The sequence below is a fragment of the Poromitra crassiceps genome, assembly GCF_964638095.1.
Source record: "Poromitra crassiceps genome assembly, chromosome: 9".
Classification (NCBI taxonomy): Eukaryota; Metazoa; Chordata; class Actinopteri; order Beryciformes; family Melamphaidae; genus Poromitra; species Poromitra crassiceps.
The window spans coordinates 6,393,345-6,415,087 of NC_139630.1; the positions used below are offsets into that span (position 1 = coordinate 6,393,345).

Sequence of the window (21,743 nt, forward strand, 5' to 3'; positions counted from 1 at the left end):
AACGTTAGCAGTAGCACTTAGCAGCAGCAGCTATTAAGGTTAGCTCAGTAACTAGCTGGTCAGCACTATCAGACAACACAGTGTTGTGCAACAAGCAGACTTAGCAAATATTTTCAATACATGTCCGGTATAATCCACACTGCCTTAATGGTCGATGTTCCACTGACAGAAATGCACTTTTACAATGTCTAACAAATAACGGTAACTCTCCATCGGGACTTCTTGTTATGGAAACCAGTCAGAGAGCGTCTCCTTGTCTCCGGTCTAACATGTTGACTCCGCGGCTGAGTTTTAAATGTTTATGTTGTGCAGTCTGTGGCATCAAACAATGCATTATGCACACCTGAAACATCTCGGTTATGTAAAGAAACAAAGCGTAAAACTGTTTGACAAGGGGGTAAAAGTAGCTTACTCCAACAATCTCTCCTCTAGCTGTCTGCCTGACTTCCACGAACAGCACACACACTGCCCATGCCCACGTCATGCACCAGAGATTACCGTAATTGACTGAATTCAGTCTGAGCGCAACACAAAAACATACATGGCTCTAGTCTAGTCGTTCCCAAGCACTCCCCGACCACGTTTAGTTCATTTTTACCCGTGCCCACACCCGTGAATTTATGGAAGTATTTTTTTTACCCGTTACACAAGCTTTTTGCGGGTACCCGACCCGTTGCAGGACTCTGCCGGGGGGTAATGTCAGTAAATCACATGAGGTCCCCAGATAATACTTATCTCGTGTGAATAGGGTTTATGACACTAAGGCAAATTTCCCTCCTGGTTTTGTACCCCCTCCTCACCTGTTGCTGCCCATGCCCATCTGTTGCCAGCTCTTCATGTCTGGTGACTGGTAGCCAGGAGGCGGCGGGGCTTGCTGAAGCAGAGGACTCTGGGGGGTGGAGTTTTGAGGTGACAGCAATGGGCTGGTGGGGCTGAGCTCAGGAGGGAAAGATGGGTCTTGCTGGACTATGCCTTTGATGGAAGAAAAAGAAAAAGTTAGCAAAGAAGCACTAAAGGAGTCTTTGATGCTTCCACACTGAGAAAAACACCACTGCTGTAAAAAGGATAGATTAACGTCAGACGTACATTCATTATTCATGAGGTAATGGATAAAATAACAACAACATAACATGATCAAGCTGAAACACTTCCTGGGTCAGTAAATTAGTAACTTCAATAATTTAAAGGACATGCTTTTGTGCAAATTCTCCATATGGCACTATTGGGGCGGCTTTAGCTCAGGAGGTAGAGCGGGTCGGCCAATGACGCAAGGGTTGGCGGCTCGATCCCCGCTTCCTCCCAGCTGCTGTCGTTGTGTCCTTGGGCAAGACACTTAACCCTCCTTGCTCCCGATGGTGTGTAGGCACCCTGCGTGGCAGCCTGCCGCCATCGGTGTATGAATGGGTGAATGTAGACTATCTACTGATTGTAAAGCGCTTTGGATAAAAGCGCTATATAAATGCAGGCCATTTACCATTTTACCATTTTAGGCCATTATTCAATTCATGATTTGTTAAGTACTAGAGGACCCCTGGGAGTTACACCCCGCCTGGTCTGGAACACAATGGCCTCCAAAGCCTCCGGGACACACTCAAATTCATCATAAATCACTGATGATATCACTCTACTAATAAAAATAAGTTTCTGTGTGTGTGTGTGTGTGTGTGTGTGTGTGTGTGTGTGTGTGTGTGTGTGTGTGTGTGAGCAAAATTTTGGTCGACCACAGCTATTCCGTTTTACGTGCGATCGGGCTGAAACCTTCAGGAAGTGTAAAGAGCACCCATGCGGGTGACCTGACGGAGCCAGATGTTTTAATTAGGGCAGATTAACTGCCCTATTACCTAATGATTAAGGCTGAGGCTATATAAGTGATGAAGTTATCAGATACAGTTATTGCAAGCAAAGGATTTGCAACTAAATATGAAGTATTATTCACTTTTAAGTCTATTTGTTCCTATACTTTTGCTCACCTAAAAATTGGGTCTTCCGTTACAAATATCAGATCTAGATGTAAATACCTGGAAATAAAACGTGAAATGCTGATTTTGGAGGGGACTGTACATTGCTGGATTATTTGGAAGAGAGCCAAATTGATGAACGGTACAGCTTTTTGAGAATTAACTTTTGTGGGGAGAAATACATTATACTCATACATTATATATTTGAGAGATAACCTTTGTGGGGACAACTTTTGGGCGATGTGTACAGGCACTCACTTTTTGGCACAACGCCACCCCACGTTATCGCCTGAATAATGCGTTGGAAGGTTTTTTTGTGGAGTGGATAATTGCTTTCTGAAACATATCTCTGATACATTGAAAAATATAACGGACATAGTCCAGAGTTCATGTGTGAAAGTGGCTTATAACCAACCAACCAACCTTACATCAAATGACTGTGAAGCATGTTTTCCTTGGACTCACCAGATCCTCCAAACTGCTGAAACAGCCCCTGCTGCACGGAGCTGCTAAACTGGCCCTGCAGGCTCAGGGGAACCCGTCCCGGCAGCTTGGAGTCCAGGGCGCCCCCTGACATGGGGCTGAAGTGGCTGGGTGAGGTAGCGGGGTTTCCCGTCATGGGGCTGTAGCCCGGGGGGAAGGTGAACTGCTGCTGCGGCTGCGGCTGGGGCGTGGTGGGGGGACCCTTGGCTCCGGTCGATCCGCTCGCCATGCCCTGTCTCATCAGCAGGACCTATATCGTGATGATATGACAATTGCCAGGTAATTATAATAGATGATAATTGATTACTAAACATGACTTTGCTTACATCCATATTGTGATATACTGTACATTGGTATCTAGAATGACCCTTATGATTATCGTGATATTGATTTCAACCGTATCGGCCAGCCCCAGTATACCCTGTATGTTCTGCTCTCTCTCGCCCCCAACCCTGTTCTCTCCATTCCATCCCCCTCCCCTCTCTCTCTAATATAAGATTGTTCAATCCTGTTTATTGCTAGACTTAGCTAGACATATTCTTTCTGAGACATGCTTGTGAATAAGGGCTATACAAATAAACTTGACTTGACCTTCTGCTGGAGGAGCTGGCGCTGGCGGTGCTGGAAGCTGTAGAGCTCCCTCTGACGCTGGGCCAGCATCTGGGCATTCAGCGGAGGCTGCTGAGAGAGAGGCAACAGGTTACAAAGGACTCGCTCCCTACCAAACAGGTTACAAAGGACTCGCTCCCTACCAAACAGGTTACAAAGGACTCGCTCCCTAACAAACATGTTACAAAGGACTCACTCCCTACCAAACAGGTTACAAAGGACTCGCTTCCTAACAAACATGTTACAAAGAACTCACTCCCTAACAAACAGGTTACAAAGAACTTGCTCCCTAACAAACATGTTACAAAGGACTCGCTTCCTAACAAACATGTTACAAAGAACTCACTCCCTAACAAACAGGTTACAAAGAACTTGCTCCCTAACAAACAGGTTACAAAGGACTCGCTCCCTAACAAACAGGTTACAAAGAACTTGCTCCCTAACAAACATGTTACAAAGGACTCGCTCCCTAACAAACATGTTACAAATAACTCACTCCCTAACAAACAGGTTACAAAGAACTTGTTCCCTAACAAACATGTTACAAAGAACTCACTCCCTAACAAACAGGTTACAAAGAACTTGCTCCCTACCAAACAGGTTACAAAGGACTCGCTCCCTAACAAACATGTTACAAAGAACTCACTCCCTAACAAACAGGTTACAAAGGACTCGCTCCATAACAAACATGTTACAAAGAACTTGCTCCATAACAAACATGTTACAAAGGACTCGCTCCCTAACAAACATGTTACAAAGAACTCACTCCATAACAAACAGGTTACAAAGAACTTGCTCCCTACCAAAAAGGTTACAAAGGACTCGCTCCCTAACAAACATGTTACAAAGGACTCGCTCCATAACAAACAGGTTACAAAGAACTTGCTCCCTAACAAACATGTTACAAAGGACTCGCTCCATAACAAACATGTTACAAAGAACTCACTCCATAACAAACATGTTACAAAGGACTCGCTCCATAACAAACAGGTTACAAAGAACTTGCTCCCTAACAAACATGTTACAAAGGACTCGCTCCATAACAAACAGGTTACAAAGAACTTGCTCCCTAACAAACATGTTACAAAGGACTCGCTCCATAACAAACATGTTACAAAGAACTCGCTCCCTACCAAACAGGTTACAAAGGACTCGCTCCCTAACAAACATGTTACAAAGAACTCACTCCCTACCAAACAGGTTACAAAGGACTCGCTCCCTAACAAAGAGGTTACAAAGGACTCGCTCCCTAACAAACAGGTTACAAAGAACTTGCTCCCTAACAAACAGGTTACAAAGGACTCGCTCCCTAACAAACATGTTACAAAGGACTCGCTCCATAACAAACAGGTTACAAAGGACTCGCTCCCTAACAAACATGTTACAAAGGACTCGCTCCATAACAAACATGTTACAAAGGACTCGCTCCATAACAAACAGGTTACAAAGAACTTGCTCCCTAACAAACATGTTACAAAGGACTCGCTCCCTAACAAACATGTTACAAAGGACTCGCTCCATAACAAACAGGTTACAAAGGACTCGCTCCCTAACAAACATGTTACAAATCACTCACTCCCTAACAAACAGGTTACAAAGGACTCGCTCCATAACAAACATGTTACAAAGAACTTGCTCCATAACAAACATGTTACAAAGGACTCGCTCCCTAACAAACATGTTACAAAGAACTCACTCCATAACAAACAGGTTACAAAGAACTTGCTCCCTACCAAACAGGTTACAAAGGACTCGCTCCCTAACAAACATGTTACAAAGGACTCGCTCCATAACAAACAGGTTACAAAGAACTTGCTCCCTAACAAACATGTTACAAAGGACTCGCTCCCTAACAAACATGTTACAAAGGACTCGCTCCCTAACAAACATGTTACAAAGAACTCACTCCCTACCAAACAGGTTACAAAGGACTCGCTCCCTAACAAACATGTTACAAAGAACTCACTCCCTAACAAACAGGTTACAAAGAACTTGCTCCCTAACAAACATGTTACAAAGGACTCGCTCCCTAACAAACATGTTACAAAGGACTCGCTCCATAACAAACAGGTTACAAATAACTTGCTCCCTAACAAACATGTTACAAAGGACTCGCTCCCTAACAAACATGTTACAAAGAACTCACTCCATAACAAACATGTTACAAAGGACTCGCTCCATAACAAACAGGTTACAAAGAACTTGCTCCCTAACAAACATGTTACAAAGGACTCGCTCCATAACAAACAGGTTACAAAGAACTTGCTCCCTAACAAACATGTTACAAAGGACTCGCTCCATAACAAACAGGTTACAAAGAACTTGCTCCCTACCAAACAGGTTACAAAGGACTCGCTCCCTAACAAACAGGTTACAAAGGACTCGCTCCCTAACAAACAGGTTACAAAGAACTTGCTCCCTAACAAACATGTTACAAAGGACTCGCTCCCTAACAAACATGTTACAAAGGACTCGCTCCATAACAAACAGGTTACAAAGGACTCGCTCCCTAACAAACATGTTACAAAGGACTCGCTCCATAACAAACATGTTACAAAGGACTCGCTCCATAACAAACAGGTTACAAAGAACTTGCTCCCTAACAAACATGTTACAAAGGACTCGCTCCCTAACAAACATGTTACAAAGGACTCGCTCCATAACAAACAGGTTACAAAGGACTCGCTCCCTAACAAACATGTTACAAATCACTCACTCCCTAACAAACAGGTTACAAAGGACTCGCTCCATAACAAACATGTTACAAAGAACTTGCTCCATAACAAACATGTTACAAAGGACTCGCTCCCTAACAAACATGTTACAAAGAACTCACTCCATAACAAACAGGTTACAAAGAACTTGCTCCCTACCAAACAGGTTACAAAGGACTCGCTCCCTAACAAACATGTTACAAAGGACTCGCTCCATAACAAACAGGTTACAAAGAACTTGCTCCCTAACAAACATGTTACAAAGGACTCGCTCCCTAACAAACATGTTACAAAGGACTCGCTCCCTAACAAACATGTTACAAAGAACTCACTCCCTACCAAACAGGTTACAAAGGACTCGCTCCCTAACAAACATGTTACAAAGAACTCACTCCCTAACAAACAGGTTACAAAGAACTTGCTCCCTAACAAACATGTTACAAAGGACTCGCTCCCTAACAAACATGTTACAAAGGACTCGCTCCATAACAAACAGGTTACAAATAACTTGCTCCCTAACAAACATGTTACAAAGGACTCGCTCCCTAACAAACATGTTACAAAGAACTCACTCCCTAACAAACAGGTTACAAAGAACTTGCCCCCTAACAAACATGTTACAAAGGACTCGCTCCCTAACAAACATGTTACAAAGAACTCACTCCATAACAAACAGGTTACAAAGAACTTGCTCCCTAACAAACATGTTACAAAGGACTCGCTCCCTAACAAACATGTTACAAAGAACTCGCTCCCTACCAAACAGGTTACAAAGGACTCGCTCCCTAACAAACATGTTACAAAGAACTCACTCCCTAACAAACAGGTTACAAAGAACTTGCTCCCTAACAAACATGTTACAAAGGACTCGCTCCCTAACAAACATGTTACAAAGGACTCGCTCCCTAACAAACATGTTACAAAGGACTCGCTCCATAACAAACAGGTTACAAAGAACTTGCTCCCTAACAAACATGTTACAAAGGACTCGCTCCCTAACAAACATGTTACAAAGAACTCGCTCCCTAACAAACATGTTACAAAGGACTCGCTCCCTAACAAACATGTTACAAATAACTCACTCCCTAACAAACATGTTACAAAGGACTCGCTCCATAACAAACAGGTTACAAAGAACTTGCTCCCTAACAAACATGTTACAAAGGACTCGCTCCCTAACAAACATGTTACAAAGAACTCGCTCCCTAACAAACATGTTACAAAGGACTCGCTCCCTAACAAACATGTTACAAATAACTCACTCCCTACCAAACTGGTTACAAAGGACTCGCTCCCTAACAAACATGTTACAAAGAACTCACTCCCTAACAAACATGTTACAAAGAACTTGCTCCCTAACAAACAGGTTACAAAGAACTTGCTCCCTAACAAACATGTTACAAAGGACTCGCTCCCTAACAAACAGGTTACAAAGAACTTGCTCCCTAACAAACATGTTACAAAGAACTTGCTCCCTAACAATCATGTTACAAAGGACTTGCTCCCTAACAAACATGTTACAAAGGACTCGCTCCATAACAAACATGTTACAAAGGACTCGCTCCATAACAAACATGTTACAAAGGACTTGCTCCCTAACAAACATGTTACAAAGAACTTGCTCCCTATCAAACATGTTACAAAGGACTTGCTCCCTAACAAACATGTTACAAAGGACTCGCTCCCTAACAAACAGGTTACAAATAACTTGCTCCCTAACAAACATGTTACAAAGAACTTGCTCCCTAACAAACATGTTACAAAGGACTTGCTCCCTAACAAACATGTTACAAAGGACTCGCTCCATAACAAACATGTTACAAATAACTTGCTCCCTAACAAACATGTTACAAAGGACTCGCTCCATAACAAACATGTTACAAAGAACTCACTCCATAACAATCATGTTACAAAGGACTCGCTCCCTAACAAACATGTTACAAAGGACTCGCTCCATAACAAACAGGTTACAAAGAACTTGCTCCCTAACAAACATGTTACAAAGGACTCGCTCCCTAACAAACATGTTACAAAGGACTCACTCCCTACCAAACAGGTTACAAAGGACTCACTCCCTAACAAACAGGTTACAAAGGACTCACTCCCTAACAAACAGGTTACAAAAGACTTGCTCCCTAGTCTCTAACAAACAGGTTACAAAGGACTTGCTCCCTAACAAACAGGTTACAAAGGACTTGCTCCCTAACAAACAAGTTCAAAAGGACTTGCTCCCTAGCAAACAGGTTACAAAAGACTTGCTCCCTAACAAACAGGTTACAAAAGACTTGCTCCCTAACAATCGGGCTACAGAACAACTAGCCACACTAGCCATACACAGAGATCCCGCAATATTGCCGTTACAAAGGCCAGCAAATGAGTCAGCGTTGCCTTTTTAGTAGTCTCGCTTGCCAGCCTCCCCTTCCTTTCCGTGAGAGGAGTCTGGCTGCATGGAAATAGGCTGCTGGCATAAGCCCTCCCCTGCTCTACAGCTACTCTCCCATTGGAGGCGTCCATTTCAGTTGCTGCTGGATTTCCGCTCGCCGCTTACAAGCTCAGTCATTGGCTCCGACAATGAAAATCAGAGCGGCTTCCGCTCCCTCCTCCCTGTGTCGCTGTAAATGGCCCCGGCCACCGAAGTGAAAACAACAATGCTAACTAGCTAGCCAGCTAACGGCAGAAATCTACAAGCTAGCTCGTTGCTACATGCTGAAAATGGCAAGTTTTGATGAAGATTTAGATTGTTGGAAACTATTTTCCAAGGGCACTGCCGCTAAGCACCGCCCAAGACGAGTGTGATTGGTCAAACCAGAGTATTTTCCCCCCGCAATTCCAGAATGCAGACCACCGCTGCCAGACTCCTCTCATGGAAGGGAGGCTGGCAAGCGAGACTAACCTTTTAAGTTACACAGAAAATGCTTTTACGAGGAGGCATTCCGGCATGATGTTCTATCGTTGCCATGGAGATGTGAACAGCTGTACATGCTGCCGACGGAAATACAAATACTGTGGATGGTTGAGGGAATATCCTCACCTACGACTTAAGGTGCGTTCACACCGACCTATTAAAGTTTTTCGCTGGCGTCGAGTTTACATACAAAGTCAATGCAAACGAGCGATTGAGCGTATATTCGCCTGGGAGAAAAATCGCTGGGCGTCCGAGCGGCAGAGACAGAGCGATAGGGAGAAAATTCGCTCGTCGCTCGAGATGAAATATCCCAACTCGAGCGAAAATACGCTGGCATCAGTCGCTCGCTGTTCAACGCTGATTGGCTGCCGTGTGAGAGCGAGTCAAGGATCCCACTGGCTTGGAACAAACCGCTGGTTTATTGTGTGGCAACAAACCACATTGACAGGCTGACAGCTGACATGAAGTGAAGTCTGTCCTACCGGTATGGAGCTCGCATTAGGAGCACGCTGATAGGCTTTAGCTTGTAAACAATGACGGTGGCTCGTAGTAGGGCTGTGAATCTTCACTGGCCTCCCGATTCGATTCGATTACGATTCATCTGTCAACGATTCGATTCGATTAAACGATGCATCACGATGCATCTTAAATCGATGCATCACCTTTTCCGCAATACATGATTTATTTTTTCTCACTTTCTTTTTTCTCACTGTGTGGCTACTTTTAAAATAAAAGTGCATTTGGAATTGCATTGTATTATGATCCATAATTAAAATAAACAACTGCATGTACTTACATTCTATTTTATTTGATTATAATTTTTTTTTTTTTAATAATCGATTTTTGATATTTGTTAATCGATGCATTATCGTGCACGTCCGCATCGCGATGCATCGTATAATCGATTATTTTTGACACCCCTAGCTCGTAGTGGACAAATATCATGACATTGCGTAACGTTATATCCCCCACATGTCCGTCATTTCGTGTGCCTGTTGATGAGCGATTTAAACAGAGCGACAGAGCGATTCCAAAGGGTTGACTTGAGCGACAGAGCGAAAAATAAATATCTTGGTGTGAACACACCTTTAGAGGGATTTATCAGATGCACACAAAGAAGAAGAAGAAAGAAAAAGGTCCTCTGACAGATCAGGTCGTTAGGCTTAAATTAAACGTGCACCAGCCATACAAATATAAGCACATTTTATTGCCCATTTTTAAGCAGAGGACATCAGTTGATTTGCCACTTAACGAGGAGTTTATTTAATGAGCAGCTTTCAATATTCGTTTGATCAATTTTATGGATCACAGAGGCGTTTTTGTCTTATGTACCCCTTGAGCTGTTTTGCCATGCCTATAGTACCCCCTCACTCATGCGTGTTGATGATTCTCCTAAATTAGTTCTATTAACCTCATATTAAACTTTTAGTAGGCCTTTCTAACACATCTGATTAGTAGATGGAAATTATTTCAATGACTCCCCTTTAACTCATTGAGTGCCAGCCACTTTTGGAGAATGGACGCTCCCAGTGCCAGAGTTTCAGAGCGTTTTCAGTGATTTCTCGAGGCCCACAGAATATTGTGTGATATTACTATGTAAACACCGAACACGCAAAAAGAACAAGGAGACTCTATTGTATCATCAGCAAAAAAAAGGTTATTGATACCATTTTCCGTTCTTTAGTTATCAGCCGGAGAAGATAGGTCAAAAACAGAAAAAATATGCTTTTCTATCAGGAAGCTGAGATATTCAGCCTTTTGTGAAATGCATTATTTCGAGCACATTCACTGACTCTGGCTAATATTTTCTGATGATGTGACCTGGTTTAGTTCTGTGGTGCATGCGTGCCCCACCCCCCTGTCCCCCCCTCTCCCCGCCTCTCCCCGAGTCAGCTGCGAACTCCTCCCCACACGCACAAAGTCTATTCGGAGCCTCTGTTTTTGCGCCGCGCGGCTCCTGGCAGCTCACAGCAGCAACGAGGAAATGCCCAACGCGACTGCAGGTAAGGGTTGGCCCTTCGGCGTTGGGTGCTGCCTTTCTGGTGAGTAATCGTGTGAAGAAACTATGTGCAGACAGACAGACAGGCAGAGGAGCTGCAGTTGTGTGCGCGGATTGATTGCTGTTGGCAAGCAGCCCAGAGCCGCTCTGCGATGCAACATGAGCGCGGTTTCTCTTTGATCACGGCTATTTCAGGCTGTATTCCTGACACTTCTGTCATCTGGAGAGCACTGTCGCCACCTAATGGCTCGGTAAAATAGGTTATAGACATTCAACATGTCCCAAAATGTTACAGGACATAGATCTGGCTTCGATGGACCCCCCCCCCCCCCCCCGTCAAAAAACGCAATTGACGACAATCGTCGTCTTTGGCACTCTACGTCAGTATTTGAATTGACGACAGCTGTCGTCATTGGCACTCAATGAGTTAATACAATTCTGACAGTTTTCAATTGGAAAAAGTCATCAGTTTTACCATTAATGAAATTATTTAGAATATTCTTTTTATCATTTTGGAAATAAATTGTAATCCCCAATCTTTCCAAGTACCCCCTGCAAGCTGCTCACGACACGTACACCTAGGGGTAGGCTACACATACCCCTGGTTGGGAATCACTGATGTAGGCTAAAGGCCTAAACATGGTCTTCCGTCAGAGCCTCGCCCCGCCCTCCCCGTATGACGGCGGGTGGAGCGCCGTCATACGGGGAGGGGGCGCCGTCGGCTGACGGGGGCTGCTCGAAAATGTGACTTCACGGCCATGTTCACGGCGACGATACGTGCGTGACGTCAGCTGCACGAGAGTTGTGACTGGCCGTTGCCTTGGCTCATCGTCGTAAAGTCGCCTTTCAAAGCATGACGTTAGATTATAACGAACTAGTTGTGTGGCTTAGCCTTCCCAAATGTTGAGGGTCGTTTTTTAGAATTTAATACATAGAATTGGGAACGTTACATTAAATTTCATTCAGACTGCCTGGCACACAATCTCCGCCATTTTCACACAGAGCTTCCACAGGAGGGAGGGAGGGTGGGAGGAGGGAGGGCGTAGTGGCGTCCGAGCATGTAGGGCTAGCTGGCGCCGCCAGACGGCGAGACGGCTCCAATTCGAGGCGGACGGACGACCATGTTTAGGCCTTAACAGGTAACACAAGGCTAATTCTTACCTTTGGTTCCAGTTTTTTGGATGCCCGCATGTCAAACAGCTGCAGTCTGCTTTTAATAATGTTATATTTGTCATCAATATAGATCACTTGGTTTCTAGTTTAAAAAGTTTGACTGTCTGCCTAAAAATAAGGGGGAATGGCTTTGCCAAATTTTAGGGAGTATTTCTATGCAGCACAGCTCAGACCCCTAGCATGTTGGTGTAGACCTGATTATGAATCTAGATAGAAAGAAATGGAAGAGGAGATACAGGGCTACAAGACTCAGATTCTGGTGGGAGATACACTTTTGACAGGGGTTCTGAGACTGGCTATGGATCCAATAGAGACACTGCATGAAATAGGCCACGCCCATCACGGGGGAAATAGCTCCGTTCACTCCCATAGACCAGCATTATTTTCCTTGAAGTAAACACAGCTAAAGGCTGTTGTGTGGTGGGCTGCACAGACAACAAATGTAAAAAATCACCAATTAAAGTTTTTTTGTACTCCCGAGCAAAACAAGGAAGCCGTTGAGAAGAAAAATGTGGATCTAGCTGTCAATGAAGTAAGTTGGAGTGTTCAGCTTCCGTATATAAGATACTTGTGTGGAGCACGCGACATAGGAGAACGCCAGGATTGGGGGGAGTTTCAGGAAGCAGAAAGTCAGCAGACAAACGTGATCAGCTCATGTCTCGTTCACAGTTCAAATGAATGGAGTAGACGCACACAACGTCTCATTATTTGACACTAGCCAGTTCCTCCTAGATATCTGCAAAACTATCTGTATCTGACGAGAGTTCCTTTGTTCGCCCAGTTAGCCACGGTCTGTTTTGCTAGAAGTTGCACGATAGTTGGTCCTTTGTGTTTTCCCCTGTGTTGGGCGTGGTTTCTGAATGATGACACGTTCCGCAGTGTCTCTATAGCAGCATATACAGTACAGATATGGAAGGACATAGTAAGAAAATACAAATTACCGAGAGGGGCCCGCTTACTGAGGTGGTTTGCATATGACTCAAGGTTTAAGCCAGGGGTCTATGACTCAACATTCAAATCATGGGCACAAAGAGGCATAACTGCAATATGTACAGTTTCAGAAAATGGTGAATTCATGAGTTTTGATGATTTGAAGGCAAAGTAGGATCTTGAGAACAAAGACCTCTTTAAGTATTTACAGCTGAGAGATTACTTTATAAAGGAAATAAGGTCAGAACCAGATGAAGTTTCAAAGGTGATTGGAGTACGGTAATTGTGGATGTAGAAAAGGGCCCATAATGGCCCACCGTCAGGCCTGTTCTAGGGGCAGTCGATGCCCACCAGCCGGCGCGCCACGACGTAATGATGATGACATCATCAACGATGACAATGATGTCATAGCATAGAGTTCACCTGTGAGGTCATCGGCGATGTCAGACATAACACCGATGATGTCATAGCTCCCCCGAACGTTGTGACATCACCAATGACGTGATGTCATACACCAAAACGCGGGCATATAAACAAGGTGTTCTGTGACGCTATGCTTGATTCCAGAGACTCCTTCTACTTCCATACATCTTCAGGTATTCTTACCTCCCTAATAATGTCAACCATTAGCACAACTAATCCCAAACCCGAATTGAACCCCTGCTGTCTTACAACCAGCCAGGCCCTGGTGACCGACTGCCTTACACCCAGACAGGTCAACAGTGGTAATTCAACCGCGTCCCAGGACCGACATCTCGGTCCCTATCTCCATCTCCGTGATTCTGACCGATCACAGCACGTGAGCCCTCATACACGATCCAGCACACTTCACGAGGCAAGCCCAGAAGCTTTGCCCCCAGCAAGCACACAAGCTTCGCTACAGTGGATGTGTATGAACGAAAGGGGACCCGGGTCATAATCTGCTTTCTATCAAGCTTTGGGGGGAGCAGGGAAGACACAACCCTCTACATTAAAAACAAATGGGAAAAAGAGCTACAGATTCAAATAACAGAAGAGGAATGGTATAAAGTGTGTGAGATACAATGCACATCCACAAACGAAATCTTCATTTTAACACGTTCACTGCCAATGACGTGTTTTTACGTCAAACAAAATCCAACCGTTCACTGCCAATGACGTGTTTTTACGTCAAAAAAATCGATTTCTTTTTTTTGACGGTGGGACGTTGATCTAACCCTTTTACGTCTCCTATACCAGAATTGGAGGTATTGAATGTGTATAATCTATTTTACCGACCCACTGAGTGGCGACATGTCTCTCCACAGTAGAAAGAGGCAACCCAAAACTGGAGGGAAAAGCGCGAGGAAGCCGTTCTCATACTGTAAAATTGATGGCGAAAACGCTTTCACTTTCGCGCTGATGCACAGCGGTGGCAACGGTGGGGGGTTCCAAGAATAGATTGGATGCACACTTTGAAACACGCAGCATAAATATGACCAGAATCGCAAAAGCTTCATCAAAGCTCTCAACCAAAACTCCAAGAAACGAGCGAGTCCACCCAGACTTCCTCAAAGAGCGGCCGCGCAGACAGGCACAGCAGCAGCAGCAACTTCGTTGTGACACGCCCGCTGCAGAGCCAGGGAAGCAGGAGGAGAACACACACGGAGGGAGGAGTTGGAAGCAGAGGGGGGTTTCCTGCTGTTATGGAGGAAATTACTGTTCAAAACTATTGTTTAGATGTCTAACGTCTTACTGATGCCAAAAATGAATGGTTAAAGTGACTGTTCTATCGAATTTCACAAAAAGCCGTTTATCTCAGAATAATTTTTCTGACGCTGAAACCATGCTGTATTCAACTGCTAATGCTTACATAACTACTAACTCTACAAACTAACTCTTTTAGACAGAGAAAGCACACATTCTATTAGTTCTTTTGAGATATTGTGTGTTCACAAAATCTTAGCAGAAAAGAATCCTCGGGTCTTGAAAGATGAGCCAGAATCCTCAAAAAAACCCTCTGGCAGAACCTACCTACAGTAAAAAAAAGACGGCTGGCAGTGAATGTGTTAAAATCATTTTTTTGGCGTTTATTTCAAAATAATTATCTATGCACTGCCTGCGGTCTGTACTTGCAGTGCAAATGGAGCAGCCTCCCCGCTCGTTAATTAATTAATTCGGTTGGGGTTTGAATTTACACTCTGAAATAACATTTAAACAGCAATAAAACACAAAAAAGAAAGGCTATGATCCAATAATCCAACAAATGTACTCATGTCATGTGATAAATACTGAAGAATGCCTTGTAACTTATTTAAAACAGAAATAATGTTTCATGTTTGTTAATTTGAGTATATATTTTAACTAAAACTGTCGGCTGTGTTTTTTATGTGTTTTTTTATATGTGCATTGCTTTGCTGCTTGTTTTTTCGATTATTTTTTTGTAAAGCACCTTGAATTGCCTTTGTGTATGAAAGGTGCTATATAAATAAAATTTGACTTGACTTGACTTGACTTGACTTTCAGCTGCGATATAAGGGCGTCTTTACTCGACTTGGTGGCTTTATGTTTCATGGCACATTGCTGTTGCGTTAAATGAGCAGCTGATCTGTGGTCGCTGCAGTACTTGCACCATCATTACTGTTTTGAAGCGACTGTACTCTCCAAGCGATTCATTCAAAAGCAACCTTTATTGGTAAACACTTCCTAGACATAGACAACCTAGAGCGCCCTCCATAGGTAGGGCGTGGAACCACATATCAATACATCTTCCTTTTTTTCCTTCACATGACAGTATGATATGAAAAGATAAGTTTCTGTATCCGGATAAAGATTAGGTTGACAATATAACTGAGGGCTGCCTTCCCCCATCGTCTCTGTCCCTACATTGGGATCCCCCTCATCCAGTTCCGGCCCCTCTAATCTATCTCCCAGTCCTGTCTCCACTCCCGGCGTGCCTGGCACAGCCAGAAGATGTCGCCTGTTCCGTCTCAGGACACTCCCCTGTTCTGTCTCCACTTCATAAGACCTCGGGGCTGTTTCCCTCAGCACTGTAGCCTTTAGCCCCCACTCATTACCGCTCCTCACCCTGACCGTGTCCTTCTCCACTAGTGGTGGCAGCGGTCTAGCAGGCCTATCGTAGTTTCTTCTCTGTCTCATCAGGTATTTCTCATTCCTGACCTCTTTTCCCTGGCCTATTTCTGCCAGGTGGTCCGCTGACGGAAGGCGTGTACGCAGTTTTCTATTCATTAATAGTTCTGCTGGGGACCTCCCACACTCTAACGGTGCCGCCCTGTAATTCAAGACCGCCAAGTAAGGGTCCTCCTTACTTTCTATTGCCTTTTTTAACAGTTTCTTCACTATTTGGACCACTTTCTCCGCCTGACCGTTTGACTGTGGGTAGTAAGGGCTTGACGTCACGTGTGTAAACCCATATTTTCTAGCAAACAAGCGGTACTCCTCACTGTCGAACTGTCTACCATTATCAGACACCACTGTCTTAGGGATCCCGTGCCTAGAGAATATTGATTTAGTGTGTTTGACTACCTGCTTTGCCGTGAGGTCTGATAGCAGAGCAAACTCTGGGTAATTAGAGTGATAATCTACCACCACTAGGTATTCTCTGCCGTCTAGGTGGAATATGTCCGTCCCCACCTTGGTCCATGGACCGTCTGCCCTATCATGTGGCACAAGTGTTTCTTTCCTCTGTTGATATCTGTGTCGCTGACAGGTCTCACATCTCTGTACTTCGTTCTCGATGTCCCTGTTCATGCCTGGCCAGTACATGACTTCCCTGGCGCGTCTCTTACATTTCTCTCTGCCTAGATGCCCTTCATGCACCAGCTTTACCATGTCCCCTCTCATAGAGGACGGGATGACTATTTTAGTCCCCTTCAGTAGAACCCCATCTACTATACACAGCTCATGCTTAAAGTGATCATATGGTTTGCTCAGAATCACTTGCCCCGGCCTGCATATTTTTTCCTTTATCTCCTTCAGTATGACATCCCTCTCTGTCTCCCTAGCCATTTGTGCCCATTTGTCTTCTGAAACAGGCAGCCCGGCCCTCACTGCATTCACGTGTACCTGTACCTCATGCTCTGTGGAACTCGGCCCTGTGTCCCTCAAACTTGCCCTTGAGAGCGCATCTGCCACGATTAGGTATTTACCCGGTTTAAACTCAAAAGTCAGGTCATACTTCTGGAGTCTTAGGAGTAATCTCTGGATCCTTGGTGGAGCGTCACTAAGGCTCTTCTTCACTATCGCTAGAAGCGGCTTATGGTCTGTCTCTAGTGCTGTCGGCCTCCCATAGATGTACTGGTGGAATTTCTCACACCCAAATACCGCCCCCAGAGTCTCCTTTTCTATTTGTGCATAATTAGTCTCTGCAGAGGTCATCGTGCGGGAAGCATACGCCACCGGGAGCCAGTCATCTCTATGTTGCTGTAGCAGTACCGCCCCCAACCCATCTTTTGACACGTCCGTAGACACTTTCACCGGCCTGCTCGGGTCGTAAAATCTAAGCACTGGACCCCTTACCAGGCTACTTTTCAGCCATTTCCACTCACGCTCATGCTCATGTGACCACTGCCAGTCAGTCTTGTTTTCCAGCAGGCTCCTGAGTGCCTCAGTGTTTGCTGACAGATTGGGGATAAACCTGCTCATGTAATTGACTAAACCCAGGGCCCTCTGCAGGTCAGTCTTGTTAGTCGGCTGTGGCATCTCATCCACTGCCCTGGTCTTCTCGGGGTCCGGCTCGACCCCCTTCCCTGACAGCTTATCCCCCAGGTATGTCAGCTCCCTCACTCCAAACTCACACTTCTCCCTGTTCAGTCTGAGCCCTGCTTCATGTGCCTTTCTTAGTACCTCCCTCAGCCGAGTGTTGTGTTCTGTCTGTGAGCCGCCCCACACTATGACGTCATCCATGAACACGTCTACTCCGTCCATACCCTCAAATATCTGAGAGGCAGTCCTATGAAATACCTCTGGGGCTGAACAGATACCAAAAGGCAGCCTTCGGAAACAGTACCTCCCGAAAGGGGTGTTAAATGTGCATAGTGTGGTGCTTTCCTCCTCCAGTTCTATGTGGTAGAATGCAGATGAAGCATCTAACTTGGAGAAATAGCTTGCACCTGCCATGCACCCTAGGATATCAGCCTTAATAGGCAACCTGAAGTGTTCCCTCTTTATCCATTTATTTAAGTAATTCGGTGCCAGACACAACCTCAGTTTTCCATTTTTCTTTTCGTTTATCACTAGTGAGTTAACCCACTCTGTAGGCTCCTCAATCCGCCTCACTATCTCCAGCTCTGTTAGCCGGTCCAGTTCATCTTTTAATCTGTCTCTCAGTGCAAAAGGCACTTTCCTGGCTGGGTGGATTACAGGTTCTGCATTCTCTCTGAGCTGTATTTTATGCTTACCTGGAAGCTTCCCTATGCCTCCAAACACCTGTGAGAACTCTGCCATAATGTCGTTATGCAGAGGGGTCTGACCCCTTGGCTCAGTGTCTAACTGCCCTGCCTCTCTATCAGCGGCATGCCCCTTTTCCCCATCCATAGCACACACTCTCTCTCTGTCAATAACATGCACCCTCTTTATCAGCCCCAGCTTCTCACATGCTCTTAATCCCAGAATAGGCTGTCTATCCTCCTTGATTATAGAAAACAGTGTGTGGGCCTTTCTCTCTCTACATGTTACAGTCAGTATGCATGTGCCCATGGTAGGGATTGGCTCGTTATTATAGTTATACAAGTTCTGCTTCTTATTTGAGAGTGTTGGCTTCTTTCGGAGCCTGGTGAACTCTTTCCATGGCAATATGTTCGTCTGGGCCCCTGTGTCCAGCTTCATTGCCACATCTGTGCCATTGACGTCCAAATGTGTAATCCATTCATTGTCACTGGCTTGATCCTTCACCTCTCCCACATAGACTCGATAGCCCTCTCCATCTGTAGGGTCCCCATCCCCACAGGCTCCATGCTCCCCCACCGCTTGCACTTTTCGTTTGGCCTTGCAGCATCTGGCAAAGTGATTAACACCACCGCAATTTCTGCATTGTTTTCCAAATGCGGGGCATTTCCTTGGTGCATGGGTATATCCACATCGATCACAGTCAAGAGTCTCTGCCGCCACAGTGACGTCCTGGCGCGCCGCACGCGCGCCGCCTCCTCTTGTTGGCCATCTCCCTCGCCCTCTGCTGTTAATCGCGTCGACCGCTCCATCGTACGAAGCACCGTCGCCCTCTCCCTCGAATATCTTTAGCTGGATCCCAGCATTCTCCGAGATCTGGCAAAGGTTGACCGCCTTCTCTAGGCTCAAGTCCATTTCCTTGAGGAGACTCATCCTCACTCTCTTATCCCGTACACCAATTACAATTTGGTCACGTATCATTGAGTCACACAATGTTCCGAAATTGCACGACTGGCTTTTGAGTCGGAGGTCCGTAACGTACTTATCAATAGGCTCATTTTCTCCTTGTAGCCTATTACGGAAAACGTACCTCTCATAGGTCTCATTCCTCCGTGGCGTTGCATACGCTTCAAACTTGGCGATGACTGCTGAATATTCGCCTTCTTCGTCATCTTCAAACGTGAATGTATTGTAAACATCCAAAGCTGCCCGTCCAGCCACGGTTAGCAACAATGCTATCTTCCTTGTTTCGCCATAGCCGCTTGCGCCCGTAGCGAACAGGTACAGCTCGAAACTTTGTTTGAATATTTTCCAGTTCTCAGCAACGTTGCCTGTTAATACCAGCTCCGCTGGCTGGCGTATCGCATCCATTTTCTTTCGGGTTTTTATATTTAATTTAAACCACTCCTGGTACCATGTTTTGAAGCGACTGTACTCTCCAAGCGATTCATTCAAAAGCAACCTTTATTGGTAAACACTTCCTAGACATAGACAACCTAGAGCGCCCTCCATAGGTAGGGCGTGGAACCACATATCAATACAATTACGTTTAAAAAAGAACTTGCCCAGCGATGTCTGCTTTGCCATTTCCATCTTATCAAGTCAAAGCGCTGTCGGCCGCCCGCGGGACTGATGCTGCAGTGTGCGGCTTTTGAATGGCGCGCTACAGTCAAAGAGACAGCGTCTGCTAGATTTTTTCATCAAACACTTCACATAACAGCGGGGCAAATATATATATATATATATATATATGTCTATATTTAAGTGGTCTCGCTGGCCAGCCTCCCCTCCCTACCGTGAGAGGAGTCTGGCGCCGCACGTCTCCATAGTGGGATTGCGATGGGCGGCGCTTAGCGGCAGTGCCCTTGGAAAATAGTTTCCAACAATCCAACTTGCCGTTTTCAGTGTGTAGCAACGAGCTAGCGTGTAGGTTTCTGCCGTTAGCTTGCTAGCTAGTTAGCGTTGTTGTTTTCACTGAGGCGGCAGGGCACTATTTACAGCGACACACAGGGAGGAGGGAGCAGAAGCCGCTCTGATTGACATGGTCGGAGCCAATGACAGAGTTTGTAATAAGCCGGAAGTGGACATCCGGCAGCCACTGAAACAGTCGCTCCAATGGGGAGCAGCTGTAGAGCAGGGGACGGCTTATCCCAGTTGCCTGTTTTCGTGGCGCCAGACCCCTCTCACGGTAGGGAAGGGAGGCTGGCCAGCGAGACTAATATTTAAGTTGTAGCCTATTGCCAACATCACTTAGGCTCTAGATGACACAATATTAGGCTAGTTTATGTAAGGAATTAATTTATTTGGCATATTTCCAACCGGCCAATTGAGCCGGTGACCTCTTAATTTACCGGCCCACCAGTATAAGTACTGGCTAAAAGCCAGCAATTGCCGGCTAACGGAATCTCTGAACACAACATCATCACAACAATGTTTGGCATTTACAGGCTTAGTGCTACAGGGTATCTGCAGGTTTCAGACCTCCTTCTCCCCCATCGCCCTAACCGAACCCTCCAATCCTCATCCACTGTTCAAACCGTTCCACCATCCAAACTCAAAAGTAAAAGGTTCGGAGATCGAGCATTCTCGAGAGCAGCACCCCGACTTTGGAACTCCCTCCTCCAGCCTGTCAGAGATTCACCCTCACTCTCCACTTTTAAATCCCAACCCAAAACCTACCTGTTCTCGCAAGCATAAAACCTCCGCTACCCATAACCACCTAATCCACCCTTGCCACCTACCTTTTCCCTTCCCTCTCTTCTGTCTGGACCCTGTCCCTCCCACACACTCCCTCCCTACTCTCTGTTTCCATATCCCTGATTCATGTGTTAATTTGTTATTTGTATCTTTCGCCTGTTGCTTGTTTTTATCTTGTTTTCTTTGTACTTATATTGTCAGCGTCTTTGGGTCATTGAAAAGCACTATATAAAATAAATGAATAATAATAAGAATTATTATTATTACCAATATCAATTTAACATTCACAAGAAAAGAAAAATAATATTCTAATTGAACACAGCTAAAGAAAGTTCTGAGAATATGACTGAGCAGTATAAGAGAAAAGACACCAGTAGAATCTATTTAGGGTCAGGATGTTTTTTCTGCTTCTCTGAATTCCCGTTTTCTCCCCAATTGTACTTGTCCAATTCCCCCTGATGTTCCGGGCATTGCTCCAAACCTTCTGCCGATCTGGGGAGAGTTGTAGACTTGCACAGTGGGACTGGGTCGGGACCCTGCACAGGTGGGTCGCAGGACATTTTATTTGGGTTAATTAAATGTACATAATTTGTTGCACAGTCTTTTATTTAAAATGTCTATATTCGACTTCCGGTGGCGCTATGCTTTGAGACACACGCGTCGGGTGCTCGCTCCCCTAACATTTAGCTGTGATTAGCTGCTTATCAAAGTTATAGAAGGTTCTGAACATAACTAACACGATATAAGTTAAGAAGATGTAATATGAACACACGGAATAACAAGAAAAGGAAAAAGGTGAAGCAGCAAAACGTGTTTCAAAAAGACGAAGAAAGAGAGAAGCCTCCGCCGCCATTACCCGAGGGTGAAACTAGGGAAGACGAGAGTAAAAGGAACATGGAGGAACTTATCCG

The 21,743-nt window shown here is 45.1% G+C and overlaps 1 protein-coding gene across 1 annotated transcript in view; it reads right to left on the reverse strand.

Moving 5' to 3' along the window:
* Positions 1-21,743, reverse strand: part of ncoa1 (nuclear receptor coactivator 1) — a 117,332-nt gene that overhangs the window by 17,401 nt on the left and 78,188 nt on the right. The window contains exons 15-17 of the mRNA XM_083643275.1: positions 3,033-3,119; positions 2,424-2,691; positions 801-972 (exon numbers count right to left, since the gene is read on the reverse strand). Of these exons, the coding sequence (XP_083499401.1) occupies positions 801-972; positions 2,424-2,691; positions 3,033-3,119 (527 nt within the window). The remainder of the gene's footprint in view (positions 1-800; positions 973-2,423; positions 2,692-3,032; positions 3,120-21,743) is intronic.